General features: G+C 43.3%; 2 protein-coding genes across 3 annotated transcripts; both read right to left on the bottom strand.

Annotated features, from left to right (window-relative positions):
• Window positions 1-350: 350 nt before the first annotated feature.
• On the bottom strand, window positions 351-13,469 carry nucb1 (nucleobindin 1). 2 transcript variants are annotated; one of them, XM_014193842.2, is made up of 13 exons: window positions 13,212-13,469; window positions 12,562-12,694; window positions 12,313-12,420; window positions 11,011-11,143; window positions 10,824-10,927; window positions 5,950-6,135; window positions 5,742-5,832; window positions 4,177-4,235; window positions 3,969-4,061; window positions 2,441-2,530; window positions 2,188-2,361; window positions 1,944-2,058; window positions 351-1,823 (listed from the first exon to the last, which is right to left on the bottom strand). In XM_014193842.2, the coding sequence occupies exons 2-13, from the start codon at window positions 12,688-12,690 to the stop codon at window positions 1,735-1,737; spliced, it is 1,371 nt and encodes a 456-aa protein (XP_014049317.1). In that variant the 5' UTR covers window positions 12,691-12,694; window positions 13,212-13,469; the 3' UTR covers window positions 351-1,734. The 2 variants fall into 2 exon arrangements, with proteins under 2 accessions (XP_014049317.1, XP_014049318.1); XM_014193843.2 differs by having other exon boundaries at window positions 12,562-12,691; window positions 13,212-13,466.
• Window positions 13,470-14,224: 755 nt separating this feature from the next.
• LOC106601568 (G1/S-specific cyclin-D2-like) lies at window positions 14,225-16,349 on the bottom strand. The gene is made up of 4 exons (XM_014193878.2): window positions 15,871-16,349; window positions 15,540-15,755; window positions 15,027-15,347; window positions 14,225-14,766 (listed from the first exon to the last, which is right to left on the bottom strand). The coding sequence occupies exons 1-4, from the start codon at window positions 16,114-16,116 to the stop codon at window positions 14,617-14,619; spliced, it is 933 nt and encodes a 310-aa protein (XP_014049353.1). The 5' UTR covers window positions 16,117-16,349; the 3' UTR covers window positions 14,225-14,616.
• Between the last annotated feature and the right edge of the window lie 2,888 nt (window positions 16,350-19,237).

The raw sequence follows: 19,237 nt of genomic DNA on the forward strand, positions 1-19,237 counted from the left end.
TTTCAAATAAGAAGGGTGATGACAGAGAGGTCAAGGCTGGAATAACAACAATGTACAGAAGCATGCAAGATCCCAGTGACCAATAGACAAATGAGTCATTGGCACGAGAGGTCAAAGGTCAACTAGAGGAGTATGAAGGCAGAAGGGATTGGGAATTAAATATTCAAACAATGTACCTCATCTGGGAAAGGGTCAGGGGTCACAAATCAGAAATTTGACATTTGGGGGGGGGGGGGTGGAAATAGTAAGCTAGGTATACAACACAGACAGACAACATAAGGGCAGAATATCTATAGACAGTCATTTCACAGGCATGACAGAGAATTTAAAAATGAAGAAGGCTAGGTCCATTGAGTTGAATAATTTATTGAGATCAAATGTAAACCACAGAGATAGGTAAACACCAGGACTGTGCCAGGGGACGGTACGATGTGCTTGACTGACTGGGGTTGTGCGCTTGTGCTATATGATGTCATCTGCTGTACCCATCTGGATATGCGTGTCAGTGAAAGAGATGTGTTCCTGCGAGAGCATGTGTGTATCTAGGGTTGCACAGCTACCACTATTTTACCAAAGTTACTGGAATCCTCCGTAATTTTGGTAAATAACAGGTGATCTATGGTAACTTTGGTGATTTATACTTGAACTAAAGAAATGTTATTCATATATAGTATAACATTTTGTATATCTGTGACCATGATGTCCATGAGTTTCTAGTGGATAGACTATATGGTTCAAGAGAAAAATAGCCAAAATAATTTTGGAAAAGCATCTAATCAACAATTGCATTGTTTTCAATTCCCTCCACAAACTATTGTATTTTTTCACAACTGCCACCAGTTTGACCTCAAAATATTTACAACAAAGACATATTGACATAGTAAAATAAAAAAGTGTGTAAAAGAAACAAAGGATATTTTATTCTGAAACCCTGATATTAAACACCAATGACATTCACTACGTTGATGGTTTATATTTAGGATGTTTTACAGCTTTGTCATCTGATTTAGTTATTGTATATATTTGACATCTGATAAGGCCACACAGAGGGCCAGAGATAATTCATGAGTATGTTTACATGCACACTAATAATTCGATATTAACCTGATTATGGCAGTAGGCCAAGTATGAAAATAGTCATGTGAACACCTTACTCTGCTTATCTTGAATCGGCGTACGGTCAAAATCTAAGTAAGCATACGCTGATTAAAACATCTGGTTTTCTAGGAAATCTTTGAAATGATTGCATTCTAGCCGTGTATTTGCTTTGCAGGCAGCACAGGTAGCGCAAGACTCCCTCTTATGCGTGAATTTGGAAAAACAAAGTATGCATATTAGAAATTGTTTTCACATACAAACTTTATATGTCCCAACTCAGAATCAAAAAGGTTTGGCCACCGTGGTCAATTTTCTTTTTTAGATTGCTGATTTTCTGAATTTATCTGAAGTCCCATCAGTAGCCTGATTTCAGACGTAAACAGGATTATTAGAGAAATCGTTCTTCTTGCAAAGCATGTAAATGTTTTAAACAAAATCAAATTATGGTGCGCATGTAACCACGCTCACAAACACCTGTGATAATCTGAAGTACCAAAAAAAAACACTGGATGTCATCTGATAAAATTCCATATATTCCTTGAAAGTTACAAAAATTATGGTAGTTTACTGGTAAACTTAGAAAGTTTCCAGTAATATACCCTTCCATTGCAACCCTATATGTATCAGGGTGCTGCATTAGGTGTGTATGGGCAGGTTCTGTGGTGGTTCTGCAGGCAGGTTATTCTGGGCCTCTTGGACTTCTTGTTCAACAGGAGCTTTAGCACCTGAATGAGAGCGCCAGAGAGAACATTCCATTACTGAAAGAACCCTTCAGATGAAACAAAAGCAAAAATGTCCCCAACTCACTCCATCCCCGCCCTTTTTATCTCGTCTATCCCGTTCACCTTGATCTTCCAGTTTCTGCATCTCTTGGTGGAACTGTAGTTCTCCGTTAGGACCCGTAGGAGGCTGCCCCTCCACTGCCTGTTTCTCCTTCCTCTGAGACATCTCTAGTACTGCCTGACAGAATTAGACAAACATTTCATCATATGGCTACTCATAGTTTCATATTTCATTGAAGATATAATCGTTATAGTGACAGTATGGCTTATTCTACAGTATTTGGCTGTTCATAGTATGGCTATCCACCTGTTGGTACTCTCGTCTCTGGGCCTCCAGGGCCTTGCCCCTCTCCTTCAGCAGATCCTGCTCCTGACGAAGAGACTCCGCCCTCCTACCCAGCTCCTCCTCCTTAGTCCGCAGCTCCGCCTCAAACCGCTGGAGCTCAGCCTCTGTGAACACCGGCTTGGTGTCATCTAAAGTCTGGAGGGATGGGGAAGACGAGTCTGACATGACTCAACACACAAACTAGAAAACGACCCAACCAACCTCCCTCACTCACATCCCATTCTTTAGGGTTGTTGAACTCTTTCTTGTCTGTTGATTTAAGGAACTCTTCCAGGCTGACGAGTCGATCTTGATTGATGTCCACCTGTCAAAACAGAAAACATCTGAAAAAAGTAATAGATAACAGACCGAGAGTGAACGGATGAGAGGTGAACCGACAGAGTGTGAACCGACAGAGTGAACGGATGAGAGGTGAACCGACAGAGAGTGAACGGATGAGAGGTGAACCGACAGAGAGTGAACCGACAGAGTGAACGGATGAGAGGTGAACCGACAGAGAGCGAACGGATGAGAGGTGAACCGACAGAGAGCGAACGGATGAGAGGTGAACTGACAGAGAGTGAACGGATGAGAGGTGAACTGACAGAGAGTGAACGGATGAGAGGTGAACTGACAGAGAGTGAACCGACAGAGTGAACGGATGAGAGGTGAACCGACAGAGAGCGAACGGATGAGAGGTGAACTGACAGAGAGTGAACCGACAGAGTGAACGGATGAGAGGTGAACTGACAGAGAGTGAACCGACAGAGTGAACGGATGAGAGGTGAACTGACAGAGAGTGAACTGACAGAGAGTGAACGGATGAGAGGTGAACTGACAGAGAGTGAACGGATGAGAGGTGAACCGACAGAGAGTGAACCGACAGAGTGAACGGATGAGAGAGGAACCGACAGAGAGTGAACCGACAGAGTGAACGGATGAGAGGTGAACCGACAGAGAGTGAACCAACAGAGTGAACGGATGAGAGGTGAACTGACAGAGAGTGAACGGATGAGAGGTGAACCAACAGAGAGTGAAAGGATGAGAGGTGAACTGACAGAGAGTGAACTGACAGAGAGTGAACTGACAGAGAGTGAACCGACAGAGAGTGAACCGACAGAGTGAACGGATGAGAGGTGAACTGACAGAGAGTGAACGGATGAGAGGTGAACTGACAGAGAGTGAACCGACAGAGTGAACGGATGAGAGGTGAACTGACAGAGAGTGAGCTGACAGAGAGTGAACGGATGAGAGGTGAACTGACAGAGAGTGAACGGATGAGAGGTGAACCGACAGAGAGTGAACGGATGAGAGGTGAACCGACAGAGAGTGAACCGACAGAGTGAACGGATGAGAGATGAACCGACAGAGTGAACGGATGAGAGGTGAACCGACAGAGAGTGAACCAACAGAGTGAACGGATGAGAGGTGAACCGACAGAGTGAACGGATGAGAGGTGAACTGACAGAGAGTGAACTGACAGAGAGTGAACTGACAGAGAGTGAACTGACAGAGAGTGAACTGACAGAGAGTGAACTGACAGAGAGTGAACGGATGAGAGGTGAACTGACAGAGAGTGAACTGACAGAGAGTGAACGGATGAGAGGTGAACCAACAGAGAGTGAAAGGATGAGAGGTGAACAGAGAGAGTGAAAGGATGAGAGGTGAACAGAGAGAGGAGAGAGGGATAAAGACACAGAAACAAGGAAAAACAGGAATGGAGGGTTAAAACAGAGAAGGACAGAAATCCAAACAATACTAACGTTCTTCATGACATGCTCCCTCATCCTCAGCCTCTCTTCCTCCATCTCCATCATATCATCCTCCTCATTCTTTGGGTCGTAGACCTTCTCCAGCTGGTGGTAGAGGGCAGGAGAGAGCTGTTACTATACCGCACGGACACACACACACACACACACACACACACACACACACACACACACACACACACGTGAGGGGAATGTGCGTTACCTCTTTGGCAAAGAGGGCCTCTAGTTCCTGCTCATCTAAAACACCATCTCCATTCGCATCTACAGGGAGGAAAATAAACATTATTTGAACACATACAAAATGTCATTATCATGTAATAGCAGAGTGCAGCTTAACCTGTTAGGGCTAGGGGGCAGTATTTACACGGCCGGATAAAAAACGTACCCGATTTAATCTGGTTATTACTACTGCCCAGAAACTAGAATATGCATATAATTATTGGCTTTGGATAGAAAACACCCTAAAGTTTCTAAAACTGTTTGAATGGTGTCTGTGAGTATAACAGAACTCATATGGCAGGCAAAAACCTGAGAAGATTCCTTACAGGAAGTGGCCTGTCTGACAAGTTCTTGTTCTTCTTGACTCTCTTTATTGAAAACTGAGGATCTTTGCTGTAACGTGACACTTCCTACGGCTCCCATAGGCACTCAGAACCCGGGAAAAAGCTGAATGATGTAATTCCAGCCCCTGGCTGAAAAACATTAGCGCCTTTGGTAAGTGGTCTATCAGAGGACAATCAGACTGAGGCGCGTGCACGAGGCGACCCCATGTTTTTATTTTCGCTCTCTTTGAACGTAAACACGCTTTCCCGGTCGGAATATTTCGCTTTTTTTACGAGAAAAATGGCATAAAAATTGATTTTAAACAGCGGTTGACATGCTTCGAAGTACGGTCATGGAATATTTAGAATTTTTTTGTCACGAAACGCGTCGTGCGCGTCACCCTTCTTTACACTTCGGATAGTGTCTTGAACACACGAACAAAACAGAGGATATTTGAACATAACTATTTTGAACCAAACCAACATTTGTTATTGAAGTAGAAGTCCTGGGAGTGCATTCTGACGAAGAACAGCAAAGGTAATAACATTTTTCTTATAGTAAATCTGACTTTGGTGAGGGCTAAACTTGGTGGGTGTCTAAATTGCTAGCCCTGTGATGCCGGGCTATCTACTTAGAATATTGCAAAATGTGCTTTCACCGAAAAGCTATTTTAAAATCGGACATAGCGAGTGCATAGAGGAGTTCTGTATCTATAATTATTAAAATAATTGTTATGTTTTTTGTGAACGTTTATTGTGAGTAATTTAGTAAATTCACCGGAAGTTTGCTAGTTCTGAACGTCACATGCTAATGTAAAAAGCTGGTTTTTGATATAAATATGAACTTGATTGAACAAAACATGCATGTATTGTATAACATAATGTCCTAGGTGTGTCATCTGATGAAGATCATCAAAGGTTAGTGCTGCATTTAGCTGTGGTTTGGGTTTATGTGACATTATATGCTAGCTTGAAAAATGGGTGTCTGATTATTTCTGGCTGGGTACTCTGCTGACATAATCTAATGTTTTGCTTTCGTTGTAAAGCCTTTTTGAAATCGGACAGTGTGGTTAGATTAACGAGAGTCTTGTCTTTAAAATGGTGTAAAATAGTCATATGTTTGAGAAATTGAAGTAACAGCATTTCTAAGGTATTTGAATAACGCGCCACAGGATTCCACTGGCTGTTACGTAGGTGGGACGGATCCCTAGAGAGGTTAACTGACCATGCAGTTTGAAGAAGGTCTTTGGGTTAAACTCTGTTGGGTCCAGTCCATCAGTCTCCTCCCATACCTCACGCAGTTGAGCTACACTGCCCTGATGGAGAGATAGAAAAGAAAGGGAGAGAGAAAAGAGAGAAATTCCATTCTACTGGTCTTGCATACAAAAAGCATTCCCTCGATCTTACTCGCTCTCTCCGTCTGTCTCTCTCACCGGAGCGTTGACCTTGGGGTGCTTGCGGTGTTTATCCTTCAGCTCCTGCATCCTCTTCTCCTCCTTCTCTCTCTTCTCCTGGTCTAGACCCTTGAGGTACTCCCGTCTCTCGTGCTCCTTCAGCATCTCATAGCGTTTGAACTCATCGTGTCTCTCTGCATCGTAGTTCTCTAGGTCTTTAGTGGCCTAGCAGGGAGGCAGAGGACAAGGATGAGGGAGATACTGATGTACATTGGCCTAGCAGGGAGACAGAGGACAAGGATGAGGGGGATACTGATGTACATTGGCCTAGCAGGGAGACAAGAGGACAAGGATTAGGGAGATACTGATGTACATTGGCCTAGCAGGGAGACAGAGGACGAGGACGAGGGGGATACTGATGTACATTGGCCTAGCAGGGAGACAGAGGACAAGGATGAGGGAGATACTGATGTACATTGACCTAGCAGGGAGACAGAGGACAAGGATGAGGGAGATACTGATGTACATTGGCCTAGCAGGGAGACAAGAGGACAAGGGGGATACTGATGTACAGTACCAATCAACATTTTGGACACACCTACTCCTTAATTTTTTTCTACAATGCACAATAATAGTGAAGACAAACTATGAAATAACACATACGGAATCATGTAGTAACCACAAAGTGATAAACAAATCAAAATGTATTTGAGATGTTTCAAAGTAGCCACCCTTTGCTCTGATGACAGCTTTGCACACTCTTGTAATTCTCTCAACCAGCTTCATGAGGTAATCACCTGGAATGCATTTCAATTAACTGGTGTGCCTTGTTAAAAGTTAATTTGTGGAATTTCTTTCCTTCTTAATGCATTTGATCAAAGAGAAAACAACAGTCCGTTATTACCTTAAGACATTAAGATCAGTCAATCCGGAACATTTCAAGAACTTTGAACGTTTCTTCAAGTGCAGTCTGAAAAACCATCAAGTACTATGATGAAACTGGCTCTCATGAGGATCGCCACAGGAAAGAAAGACCCAGAGTTACCTCTGCTGCAGAGGATAAATTCATTAGCGTTAACTGCACCTCAGATTGCAGCCCAAATAAATGCTTCACAGAGTTCAAGTAACAGACACATCAACTGTTCAGAGGAGACTGCGTGAACTAGGCCTAAATGGTTGAATTGCTGCAAAGAAACCACTACCAAAGGACACCAAAAAGAAGAGACTTGCTTGGGCCAAGAAACATGAGCAATGGACATTAGACCGGTGGAAATCTGTCCTTTGGTCTGATGAGTCCAAATTTGAGATATTTGGTTCCAACCGCCGTGTCTTTGTGAGACGCAGAGTAGGTGAACAGATGATCTCTGCATGTGTGGTTCCCACCGTGAAGCATGGAGGTGGTGTGATGGTGCATTGCTGGTGACACTAGAATTCAAGGCACACTTAACCAGCATGGCTACCACAGCATTCTGCAGCGATACGCCCTCCCATTTGGTCTGCGCTTAGTGGGACTATTATTTGTTTTTCAACAGGACAATTACCCAACACACCTCCAGGCTGTGTAAGGGCTATTTGACAAAGAAGGAGAGTGATGGAGTGCTGCGTCAGATGAACTGGCCTCCACAATCACCCAACCTCAACCCAATTGAGATGGTTTGGGATGAGTTGGACCACAGAGTGAAGGGAAAGCAGCCAACAAATGTTCAGCATATGTGGGAACTCCTTCAAGACTGTTGGAAAACCATTCCTCCTGAAGCTGGTTGAGAGAATGCCAAGAGTGTGCAATGCTGTCATCAAGGAAAGGGGTGGCTACTTTGAAGAATCTAAAATCTAAAAATAAAATTGATTTGTTTACTACATGATTCCATATGTGCTATTTCATAGTTTTGATGTCTTCACTATTATTCTAAAATTTAGAAAATAGTAAAAAATAAAGAAAAACCCTTGAATGAGTAAGTGTGTCCAAACGTTTGACTGGTACTGTACATTGGCCTAGCAGGGAGACAAAGGACAAGGAGGATACGGATGTACATTGGCCTAGCAGGGAGGCAGAGGACAAGGATGAGGGGGATACTGATGTACATTGGCCTAGCAGGGAGGCAGAGGATAAGGATGAGGGGGATACTGATGTACATTGGCCTAGCAGGGAGACAGAGGACAAGGATGAGGGGATAATGAAGTACATCAACTCCAGTGTTATGATACAAGTAGATAAGAATCAGGGCCCATATTCATAACGCATTCCAGAGTAGGAATGCTGATCTAGGATTAGCACCCAATATAATCGCATTAATTATGATAAAAGATGGCGTCAACAGACAGACATGGCAGCCCTGCTTCTAGCGCCTAAGCAACTTTGCAGTATTTCGTTTTTTTGGGTGTTATTTCTTACATTATTAGCCCACAACGTTTTTTGTGTCATTACATACAGCCGGAAATAACTTTTGGAAATCAGAGCGGCGGTAACTCACCAGCATTACGACCAGGAATACGACTTTCCCGAATACTTAGGAGGCTTGCACACCCTCCACCGCTTCCAAGTATATTACTCGCTAATGTTCAGTCTCTGGACAATAAAGTAGATGAGCTCAGGGCAAGGACCCCCCTCCAGAGAGTCATCAGGGACTGTAACATACTCTGTTTCACGGAATCATGGCTCTCTCGGGATATACTGTCCCCGTCCATACAGCCAGCTAGGTTCTCAGTACATTGCGCAGACAGAAATAAAGAACTCCCAGGGAAGAAGGGCGGTGGTGTATGTTTCATGATTAACTACTCATGGTGTGATTGTGATAACATACAGGAACTCAAGTCCTTTTGTTCACCCGATTTAGAATACCTCAAATTCAAATGCCGACCGTATTACCTCCCAAGAGAATTCTCTCCGGTTCTAGTCACAGCCGTGTATATTCCCCCTCAAGCCAATACCACAACAGCCCTCAAGAAACTACACTGGACTTTATGCAAACTGGAAACCACATATCCTGAGACCGCATTTATTACAGCTGGGGATTTTAACAAAGCAAATTTGAGGAAAACGCTACCGAAGTTCGATCAAGACATTGATTGTAGTACTCGCTCTGATAAAACACTAGACCACTGCAACTCTTTCGAAATGCCTACAAGGCCCTCCCCCACCCTCCCTTCGGCAAATGAGATCACGACTCCATTTTGCTCCTCCCTTCCTATAGGCAGAAACTCAAACAGGAAGTACCTGTGCTAAGGTCTAGTAATCGCTGGTCTGACGGTGACTGAGTTCATCAGGAAGTGTATAGAGGATGTTATTCCCACTGACTATTAAAACCTACCCAAACCAGAAACCGTGGATAGATGGCAGCAGTCGCACAAAACTGAAAGCGCGAACCACTGCATTTAACCATGGCAAGTTGACTGGGAATATAGTCGAATACAAACAGTGTAGTTATTCCTACCATAAGGCAATCAAACAGGCAAAACGTCAGTAAGAGACAAAGTGGAGTTGCAATTCAACGGCTCAGACACGAGACGTATGTGGCAGGGTTTACAGACAATCACAGATTACAAAGGGAAAACCAGCCACGTCGCGGATAGCGACGTCTTGCTCCCGGACGAACTAAACACCTTCTTCGCCCGCTTTAAGGATAACAGTACCACCAACACGACCTGCTTCAAAGGACTGTAGGCTCTCGTTCTCCGTGGCTGATGTGAGTAAGACATTTAAGCGTGGTAACCCTCACAAGAATGCCAGCCCAGACGTCATCCCTAGAAGCGTCCTCAGAGCATGTGCAGACCAGCTGTCTGGAATGTTTACAGACATATTCCACCTCTCACTATCCCAGTCTGCTGTCCCCACTTCCTTCAAGAGGTCCACCATTGTTCCTGTACCCAAGAAAGCAAAGGTAACTGTGAACTAAATGACTATCGCCCCGTAGCACTCACTTCTGTCATCATTAAGTGCTTTGAGAGGCTAGTTAAGGATCATATCACCGCTACCTTACACCCTAGACCCACATCAATTTGCTTACCACCTCAATAGATCCACAGACGATGCAATCGCCATCACACTGCACACTGCCCTATCCCATCTGGACAAGAGGAATACCTACGTAAGAATGCTGTTCATTGACTATAGCTCAGCTTTCAACACCATAGTACCCTCAAATTCCTCGGCGTACACATCACTAAATCTGAAATGGTCCGCAGGGCTCTTCAGAGCGTGGTGCGGTCTGCACAACGCATCACCAGGGGCACACTGCCTGCCCTCCAGGACACCTACAGCACCCGATGTCACAGGAAGGCTAAAAAGGACATCAACCACCCGAGCCACAGCCTGTTCACCCCGATATCATCCAGAAGGCGAGGTCAGTACAGGTGCATCAAAGCTGGGACTGAGAGACTGAAAAACAGCTTCTATCTCAAGGCCATCAGACTGTTAAATAGCCATCACTAGCCGGCTACCACCCGCTTACTCAACCCTGCACCTTAGAGGCTGCTGCCCTATATACATAGACATGGAATCACTGGCCACTTTAATAATGGAACACTAGTCACTTTAATAATGTTTACATACTGCTTTACTCATCTCATATGTACAGTATATACTGTATTCTCTTCTACTGTATTTTAGTCAATGCCACTCAGACATTGCTCGTCCTAATATTTATATATTTCTTCATTCCCTTCTTTTACTTTTAGATGTATGTGTATTGTTGTGAATTGTTAGATACTACTGCACTATTGGAGCTAGGAACACAAGCATTTCGCTAGACCCGCAATAACATCTGATAAATATGTGTGTGTGTGTACACAATAAATGTGTATGTGTACCAAGAAAATTGTATTTGAAAAGGCTAAACTGATCCTAGATCTGCACCTACTCTTAGATGTTCTATGAATACAAATACAGGCCCTGGACTCTATGCTCACTGCATTACCGTTGAGATGAGCAGCTCAAGGTCTTTGGCCTCAAAGGTGTTCTGATTGTGTGGATCCAGGTGCTCAAACTGCTTCAACAGAGAGGCATGGTCCATCTGTAAACCTTGGGGATAAACAGAGGGGTTTTAACAAGTGACTGAGAAAACATATATAAGCTTGGTCTTCCAGGCCTTTAGAAACCCTCACTCTGTGTGTTGGTGCTGTCCAGTTTGGCTTTGAGCAGCATCCTGAGGCGAGACACCTCCTGTCTCTTCAGCTCATCCAGACGAGTTCTAACATGGTGCCCCACAAGGTCCAGCTCCTTGCTGAGACGACCATTCTGAAGAAGATGGACAGTCAGTCAGACACATATCAGATTCACCAAGGACATTTACTGTACATGTACCAGCAACTTGACCCAGTGACTTGGTGCTGCCACAATAAACAGAACATAGACAGAATACAGACAGAATGTATAGACAAAGAATTTATACATACTCGACATACAGTATGTTCATTATAGATTAGGGATGGGCATTTTAAATTATTTCAATATTCAAATAATATTCTTTTTTTTTCTTCGGATACCTGGATTGTCAAAATACATGTTTTAAAGAAAACAGTACCCTACGCGTTTCAGCAGAAGGGTAAGTGAGGTGCGAGAGAGGAGCAGGGGCCGGTGTGTGACAGTCTGTGTGTGGCACAGAGGGAGAGAGAAAAAGTAGACAAACCCGACTCGTGCTAGTTATAAAACCTATGGCAGCAACAAGTTATCTATCATACCATCTGGTAGTACCGGTCTTGACTGAACCAAATCGTTGTAAAGAAGCTAGCTGGCTACAGTAGCCAGCTAAGTTAGCCAGCTAGCTGGCTACAGTAGAAAGGCTAATTGAATCTATTTTTCTGCACTCCTCGTAATTGTCTACAACAACTCCATTCATATGAAACAACAGCCTACATGTTGGTTGATCATTGTAGCCTACTCCTTCTCATTTAGCCAATTTAATTCCATAATTGTTATTCTATTTTGCATTGATTAGAAATCTCCCACTTCCTTTGCTACACATTGAGCCTCTGACTAACGCCACTTTGACTGACCAACAATAACAACAAGCTACACGTGTGAAGTCTACCAGAGCATCTTCTTTATGGGCCGCACTCATAAAAACTGTCATAAAACTGTTGTGTTATTAAAATGTTTAATGTAATGGTCTATCCTTGTAGGCTATGTAGCAATGTCACATAGATACTTTTATGGCATTTTAGACCAAGCCTTTTCATTGTTAAAATAGACCATTAAGTAATTGAATACTAAAGTCTATTCAGATATTCAAATAACCGGTGCCAATCCCTACTATAGATGACTTGTGTAACATTATAGGTACTACACAAGGAGGTGAGGGGGTACTTAGTGAGTTAATACTTTGAAAAACGAATAAAAGGTCAGAAAGGTCAGAAAATATAAGACAAGGGGAGAAACAACAGAGAGAGTGAGAGAGAGAGACAGACCTTGATGTCCTCTGTGTTGGCAGTCTGGAGTTTCTCTCTGAAGTGGGGATCTGTCTCCAGCACCTCAATCACCTCTCTCAGATACCGGTCATAGTATAGGCCTGTGTCCTGCAACGGACAGGCAACCACACACACACACACACACACACACACACACACACACACACACACACACACATATGACATCACACAAGAATACACACACAGACAACACACACACACACACACACACAGAAAACAAAGGCGTACCACATTATCCTCCTGTTTGTCCTCCTGGGGAGGCTGTGCTTCCTGGGGGGTTGCATTGCGGTCGAGGGGCACTGACCAAACCTCCAGAGAGATGGATAGGAGCAGCAGCCAGCCAGGATCCAGGTTCATCCTGCTGCAAGAGAAGTATGAACATATAAGATCTGTCTATGTCAATTATATATTCAGACATTATTCAGCTATCTGTCATTTGGTACTGAACATCAACTGAATGATGTTTGACGGCTGACATCTGATAGACAGAAGCACATCACAGGAGGCGTATCCTGTTGCATGGACATTATATCGGAACTGGCAGACTGACCATCAGATACTGTGGGCTAGTGACGCAGTGTGGGCTAATGCGAAACCTCGCTGAATGAAAGGTCTACGCTCTGATTTCGCGTGACAATATACAGCTTTTCAGTAGAAAGTTCAACAACACGCAACAGCAAAGACACTACCGCCCTCTTGAACAACAGCAAGCTAGCTAGCTAACGTTAGCTAGCTACGGATGAGAGAGAGGCTTCCATCCATCGTGCATCCCCCATTCATATTAAATGGGCGAATCCCTCTAGAAAACGTCTGGCAATGCCAACAGGCCAAATGTAGTATTATGTATACTCGGTGTGACATGAGGGATTCTCGCTTACCGTTACTTGTTGATCGGTGGCTAATTCTTGCCCGTTGTATTAGCCAGCTAACGTCCTTTACCGAAAGCTTTCCGAAATGAAAAAAAAAATGTATTTCGCGTCGCAGCCGAAAATGACGTCAAAAAGAAGCGACAGTGTGTGACCGATCGTATGGGTCCCGTCCGTTGTTATAACGCGTTCAACTACTATTCGGAACTAGGAAATTCGTAAATTTCCGAGTTTGCTAGTTTCGAGTTTCCTAGTTCCGACTATTACATGAACGCAGCATTATTATACCTCAGAGTCCCCATCCCGTCCGTTCTTAATAACTGTAGCTCAGTGGTCTCGTCAGAGAGGAAGAGGCGAAGCGAGAGGATAAACTGCGCCTTTGTACCTGCGTTCTTTTTTGATGCAATGTTTTGATGTAGGAATGTAAATTGTTGATCTGTATTTAGATTTTTTTTTAAATTACATTTAAAAAAGGATATACTGTGCCCAAAATATGTCCGCGTGAGATAAGCCCTTTTTTGTATGGAGGGCTATGAGAGGTTTTCGAAATCAAATCACTTGATCGAATAGAAGTTTCGTAATGTTTAGGCTGTTACAAATGTACTTATATAAGTGGATTCACGTGGCATTCAGGCAACTTTGAGAAAAACAAGGTAGTTGTGCCTGTTGGTCACACGCGTATCTTCCCTCTCATTGGCTAAAATGGTCTCACCTGATTTCTCCTGCCTTCCATCGTTGATGACATATGTTTCCGTTGTTGGGATGGTCAGTCTTGTCAATATAATAGATAATCTTTGGTCTCGTTCCAATACAAAAAAACGTACCTTTCCTTTACATCTTCCTTATCTTATGAAAAACACCCACATATGCGAAGTACAGTTATTGTTTTGAAGTTAAATAAGGTAATAAATAAATAAGTGAAATTGTATTTTATTTAGATTGTAAGGGTGTCTTATTTCTATAAGGGTGTTTGTCCATCACACACATCACATATAAAGAGAAAATAAATAAATTATCAAATTCCAACAGGTAAAAAGTATGTATTTATTTAATTAAAATAGATAGCTATGTATATTATTTAATCAATTACCTTGTCACTTCACATACAAACAGAAACAATGGTGAATTGAAATAAATTAACATGATGTAATTGCACATAATAAATAAATTGATAAATAATAGATTAAGGACATACTATCAACAACATAATGACAAAGAATCACAGTCATGAAATAGATAATAAATATGGCACAAGAAACACACAATGAATAAATAAACAATATTCAATTAAAATAATTTCAAAATATGATAATAAATTGTAGAGCATTTGAGGTCATAAAGAGTTTATATCAGTTTCACTGATGAGCTACATGCAGGACTTTGATTGACTCGCACTTTGCCTCACACAATTTAGTGTTTAGAAATCAATCTCTCTCATATCAGTAGGAGTGCCTGCTCTTTCATCCTCTATTTCTCCATCCTTCTCCATGGCATTGTCTTGGAGTCCACCTCTGAGCCGTTGTTTGAGGGCAGCTTCTATCAATTCACTGTAACACTGCAACACCATCTGTGATCAAAGAAGAAAGATAAACACAGATTAGGATTAAAACCAGTACCCTTCCAGTCACACTAACCATATCACAACCAATCTGTAACTCAAACACTTAGTTCTGTGGTCCTTTCTTTCCAGTCCCATTTTCACCTCTAAATCAGTCTTTCATTCAGCATTGCTATTGAATAGAGTTGAACTGCAGCTCCTGGCTGTAATACAAGCGATATGTTGAGATATTTTATGTAGAGATATTAGAGATACTGCTAGGCACTCACCAGGTCAGTCTGACACAGTTCTGCCAGTGTAGCACTCATATGACCCAGATGACCTGGACCCTTGTTGCCCAACCCCCGGAGGGCAGAGTTCAGCGCTGCCGCAGCAACCAGGGATGGAGGGGCTCCCAGGAAACGGTAGTCGCAGACACACATGGCAACCAGGGTGTCACTATGCCGACGCAGTGTGGAGAAGAACTCCTCTGTGTCTGTCTTTCCATCCTTCCTCTCCCCTACAGGGGGAAGGAAATGTGGAATGAAGTCCTGAGGGGTTACCGCAGCAACGTCCCATCGAAGAGTCGCAAGGATGACACGTTCCATCTCCTTATGATGAAAGGGCAATAACATCAATATACATGTGTTTATGTGTAAAAACATTTTCATTTAGTGTATATATAGCCCACTGAATACAATGCAAACAATAATACAGAGATGGTTTGCACTCACAAGGCCCACCATATTGTCACATACAGAGTTTTGAAAGTGTCTCTCCTCTATATCAAAATGGTGACCTACCCGTATGTTGGAGGGCAGGAAGCTGTACTCAGCTGCAGCACAAAGAGAGTCAGCAGAGATTGTGTCACACTCTGTTAGTTTGGAGGCGATGAGGATGCAGGCTGCAGCCAGGCAGTAGGGTGAGACAGGAAAAGACAGGGAGGCAGATAGGAAGCGGTCCAACATAGAGACAGACAGGGGAAACACTGTTTCGTCACAGCCACACTCACAGCATACCTAGTAGAGAGACCAACAGGAGAGAATCAATTAGTGCCTCATCACAGTATACCAAAGACATTAATGTGGGGGAAAAAAGAGATGAAAATGGAATCCAGAGAATGAAAGTTCATACTTCCATAGCCCACTTGGTGAGCTCCTCTCTGCGCTCCGGCTCTCTCTGGATGAGGGCGACGTAGAGGGCGGAGGGCAGATATCTCTCCTCCACCTGTAGCAGCCTCTGGATGATCCGCTGCCCAGACACACTGGGGTCCCAGGGGGCCCGGAGCTGTGACTGGCCCCTGGCCTGGCCCTGCTGGGCTTCCTGGCCTTGTTGGCCTCGGACTTCCTCCTCACACCACAGAGACACAGACACAGACATCCCTCAGCTCAGCCCACACACAACTACCTAGTTGGGTTTGTGTTCCTCTCGGTCCAGAAAGTGGGATACAACAAGTCAATGTTACTCTGTCAGTGTAAGGAGAGAAAATGTAGGACCAATATGTGTGCTGAAGATCTGCAAGTAATCCAACTCAATTGAACTCTCTTCTTGCCACTGCTATGTTGGATGTCCTTTTATTTCCTCGCCCCTCTGTATGTGTTTGTTCCTGTGTGGCGCTGGTGTGAATCTTAGCCCGAACCTCCTCTGGCTGGGTTTTATACCCCTCGGAGAAAGAGAGTGACAGAGAGGGTGTGGTGAAGAGGGAATGAAAGAGAAAGAGGGTGGTAACATAGTGACTGACATAAAATAATAAAAAGACAACAATGCTGTCTGTACAACAATGGCATCAATAGGTGGAGAGAGGGAGAAAGTAGAGAAGGAGAGAGAGGGAGGGGAGGAGAGAGGGTGCAGACAAGAGAGGGAGGGGCCCGCAGGGACAGGGCAACAGCTTGCCCCCAACATTGAAAAAGAGAAAGGGAGAAAGGGAGAGAAGGGAGGAGAGAAAAGGTCATCTCCAAACTCTGACAATGGGAATGAATAACACGAGGAATAGGTTGTTTGTTGACAATATTAGAGGAGGAAAGAGAAAAGATGGAAATATATCTTCTCAAACGGAAAGTTCAAATTCTTTCCCATTAAATAATATAAACTGTATAGAGAAATTAGAGATTATAATTGCAGTTAATTGGAAAAGCAACGTGAGGGTTTCTGCTGTGTTGAATGGTTGCATTTTTACAAAATCCTTTTCTAAATCTTTTTGCCCTGTCCTGTTTGTAGCTATACAGTATTTATTGTGCTACGAACTAATATATATGTATAAAGATTTCCGGCCTCTAAATGTCTAACTTTTGGCATGAAACTCTCTCTCTCTAGTGCCCAGAACTCTCTGAGGAATCTCATTGTCAAAGCAACCTGTGTCCCGTCACTCTACTCCCCATTACCCCCCCACCCCACCCTGTGGCAATCTGCTCCCCCTGTTTAAAGAGCAGTGAATCCACTGGGGAGGACAGGGTGAGGTATGAGCAACAGACAGTAGAGCAGGCAGGTCAATGAGCCGTATTGTCTCCTTTACAAATCAGTGTCAGACACCAGCCCCTGGCCTTCTGCTGGGTCCTCTCTCTCTCTCTGACACACACACACACCCTTCACACATTCATTGGACAGCAGACACACTCTCTCATGCTCCTCGGGGACTCCCCTGACGGTCACAATGGGGTCACACTTACGAGTAGTGAATTCAGATTCTATTTGACACAGTGAGTCACTACAGGTGGTTTAAGGGACACATGAGGGCTTATGTTTCACAGAGACATTTGGAAAGCACTGAAAATGAAACTACACGCCTCTTGAATCAGCCTTAAAATATCATAAGACAAAAGCATAAATTAAGGTTAGCTTGTATTTTTACTTGATTAAGGGGGAAATCTGCACATTAGAACCCCAAATATTAGCTTGTTTTATCCCAATGGTTGTAAACAAAGTAAATGCAAACAAACATGGTTAAAACTATCATAATGATATCATGGATGGTCAGTCCTTGCATCCATAGCTCTGTCTTTGAATTTCTACAGCCCCATCCCTCAGCTTTTTACCAAAACAGAGGCGGGGAGTCACTTATTGTTTCAACTGCTGATTGCCACTTTAAATCAATCACTATAATCAGACCTTCAAATAGATCTGCTGTAATACAGTTGGTTTCCTTTAAAATAGTATCTGTTTTATGCAAATGCTTAGCTGGAATGTATTTTCTGTTTCTCACTAACATTTACTGTGGAAAGTCAAAGCAGCATTTCTGAGTCCTTTTGTTGAATCTCTTCAAAGTCAAGAGATTTCATTGCTGAAATATCCCTCTGTACCTCTTAATCATTAATCATCTGTGTGTGTGTTATTCATGGCTGCACATTTGCTGGAAAACCACAAGAAGAATGCAAAAGGCATTCTTCTTTAGTAAGAGCACACTTATCTGGTACTTGAGATTTAAACCACAGACTTTATCTCCTCTGAGATCTCAAACACTCCAGATAAAAACCCTTCCAAGCGGTAACATAATCACAACAAGAGAGATTATCACCCCAACACACTGGGACCATTGTAGAATTAGAGGGGATGATGGCTGTTGAGAGAGACATCATCACTAAACAGTGATTGGATTAACACTGAAAACAGATTGAGTTTGAATGAGAGCCAGAGTGAGTTTGGCTGTGGGAGTCAGAAGAGGTCAGCAGAAGAGAGAGGGCAGAGAGGGGCGTGGGGAAGAGAAACAGAGTGACAGATCGCCCGCCTGTTTAAGTACCCTGCTAAATTCATACATTGCAGCTGTATTCTAACTGAGACAGAGGAGAGGGAAGGAGGGAGAGAGGAGGACGGAGAGACGCATGGACGACCCAGTCGGTCTTGAGAGAGGGGTGTGTTTCTCCTCCCCTCATTTTCCACCTCATTGCCCGGGACAGTGGAGACAGAGATCCCTTTTCACCTCACAGACACCTGCTGACGGGGAGGGGAAGGGGGTCTGCTCACTCAGTTAACACACTGCATAAACCATCCTACAACACTTTATCACTCAGAACTAAGTCAACCAACTAAGTGCTTTTGACACATTTCTGGCAAATGAGCTGTGTTTTACACTTAACTTTATTAGTTTACAACAATAACTACAGTGTAAACAACAGGAGTATCAAAACTCACAGACCATCTGACAAGACAATATTTGAATGAACCTTGGTTTCAACAGGAAGTCATTAAGATCCAGGCCTCTTTTCCAAATGAGCCCTGCAGAACACATAAAATACAATTATTAAATACAAAATGCAATCAATAAATAGTAATACAATCAAACAGTTACCCCAACAAACAGTTTCCCCACTTCAAATACATACTTGTATTTTAGGTTTCCGGTAAATCTTTCATTGTTTGCAATTCGATTGCTCTCTTATACGTACTAGCGTTTCCATGTCTAAAACTTCATATGGAACTGAGATGAGGGAGAGGGCATGGACCAGTCACTCATTAAGATTCATGGGAGTGCTAGGATGAATAGTTTGGGGGGGTGGGGGGGGGGGTG

Source organism: Salmo salar, chromosome ssa03 (assembly GCF_905237065.1).
Source record: "Salmo salar chromosome ssa03, Ssal_v3.1, whole genome shotgun sequence".
NCBI classification, from domain to species: domain Eukaryota; kingdom Metazoa; phylum Chordata; class Actinopteri; order Salmoniformes; family Salmonidae; genus Salmo; species Salmo salar.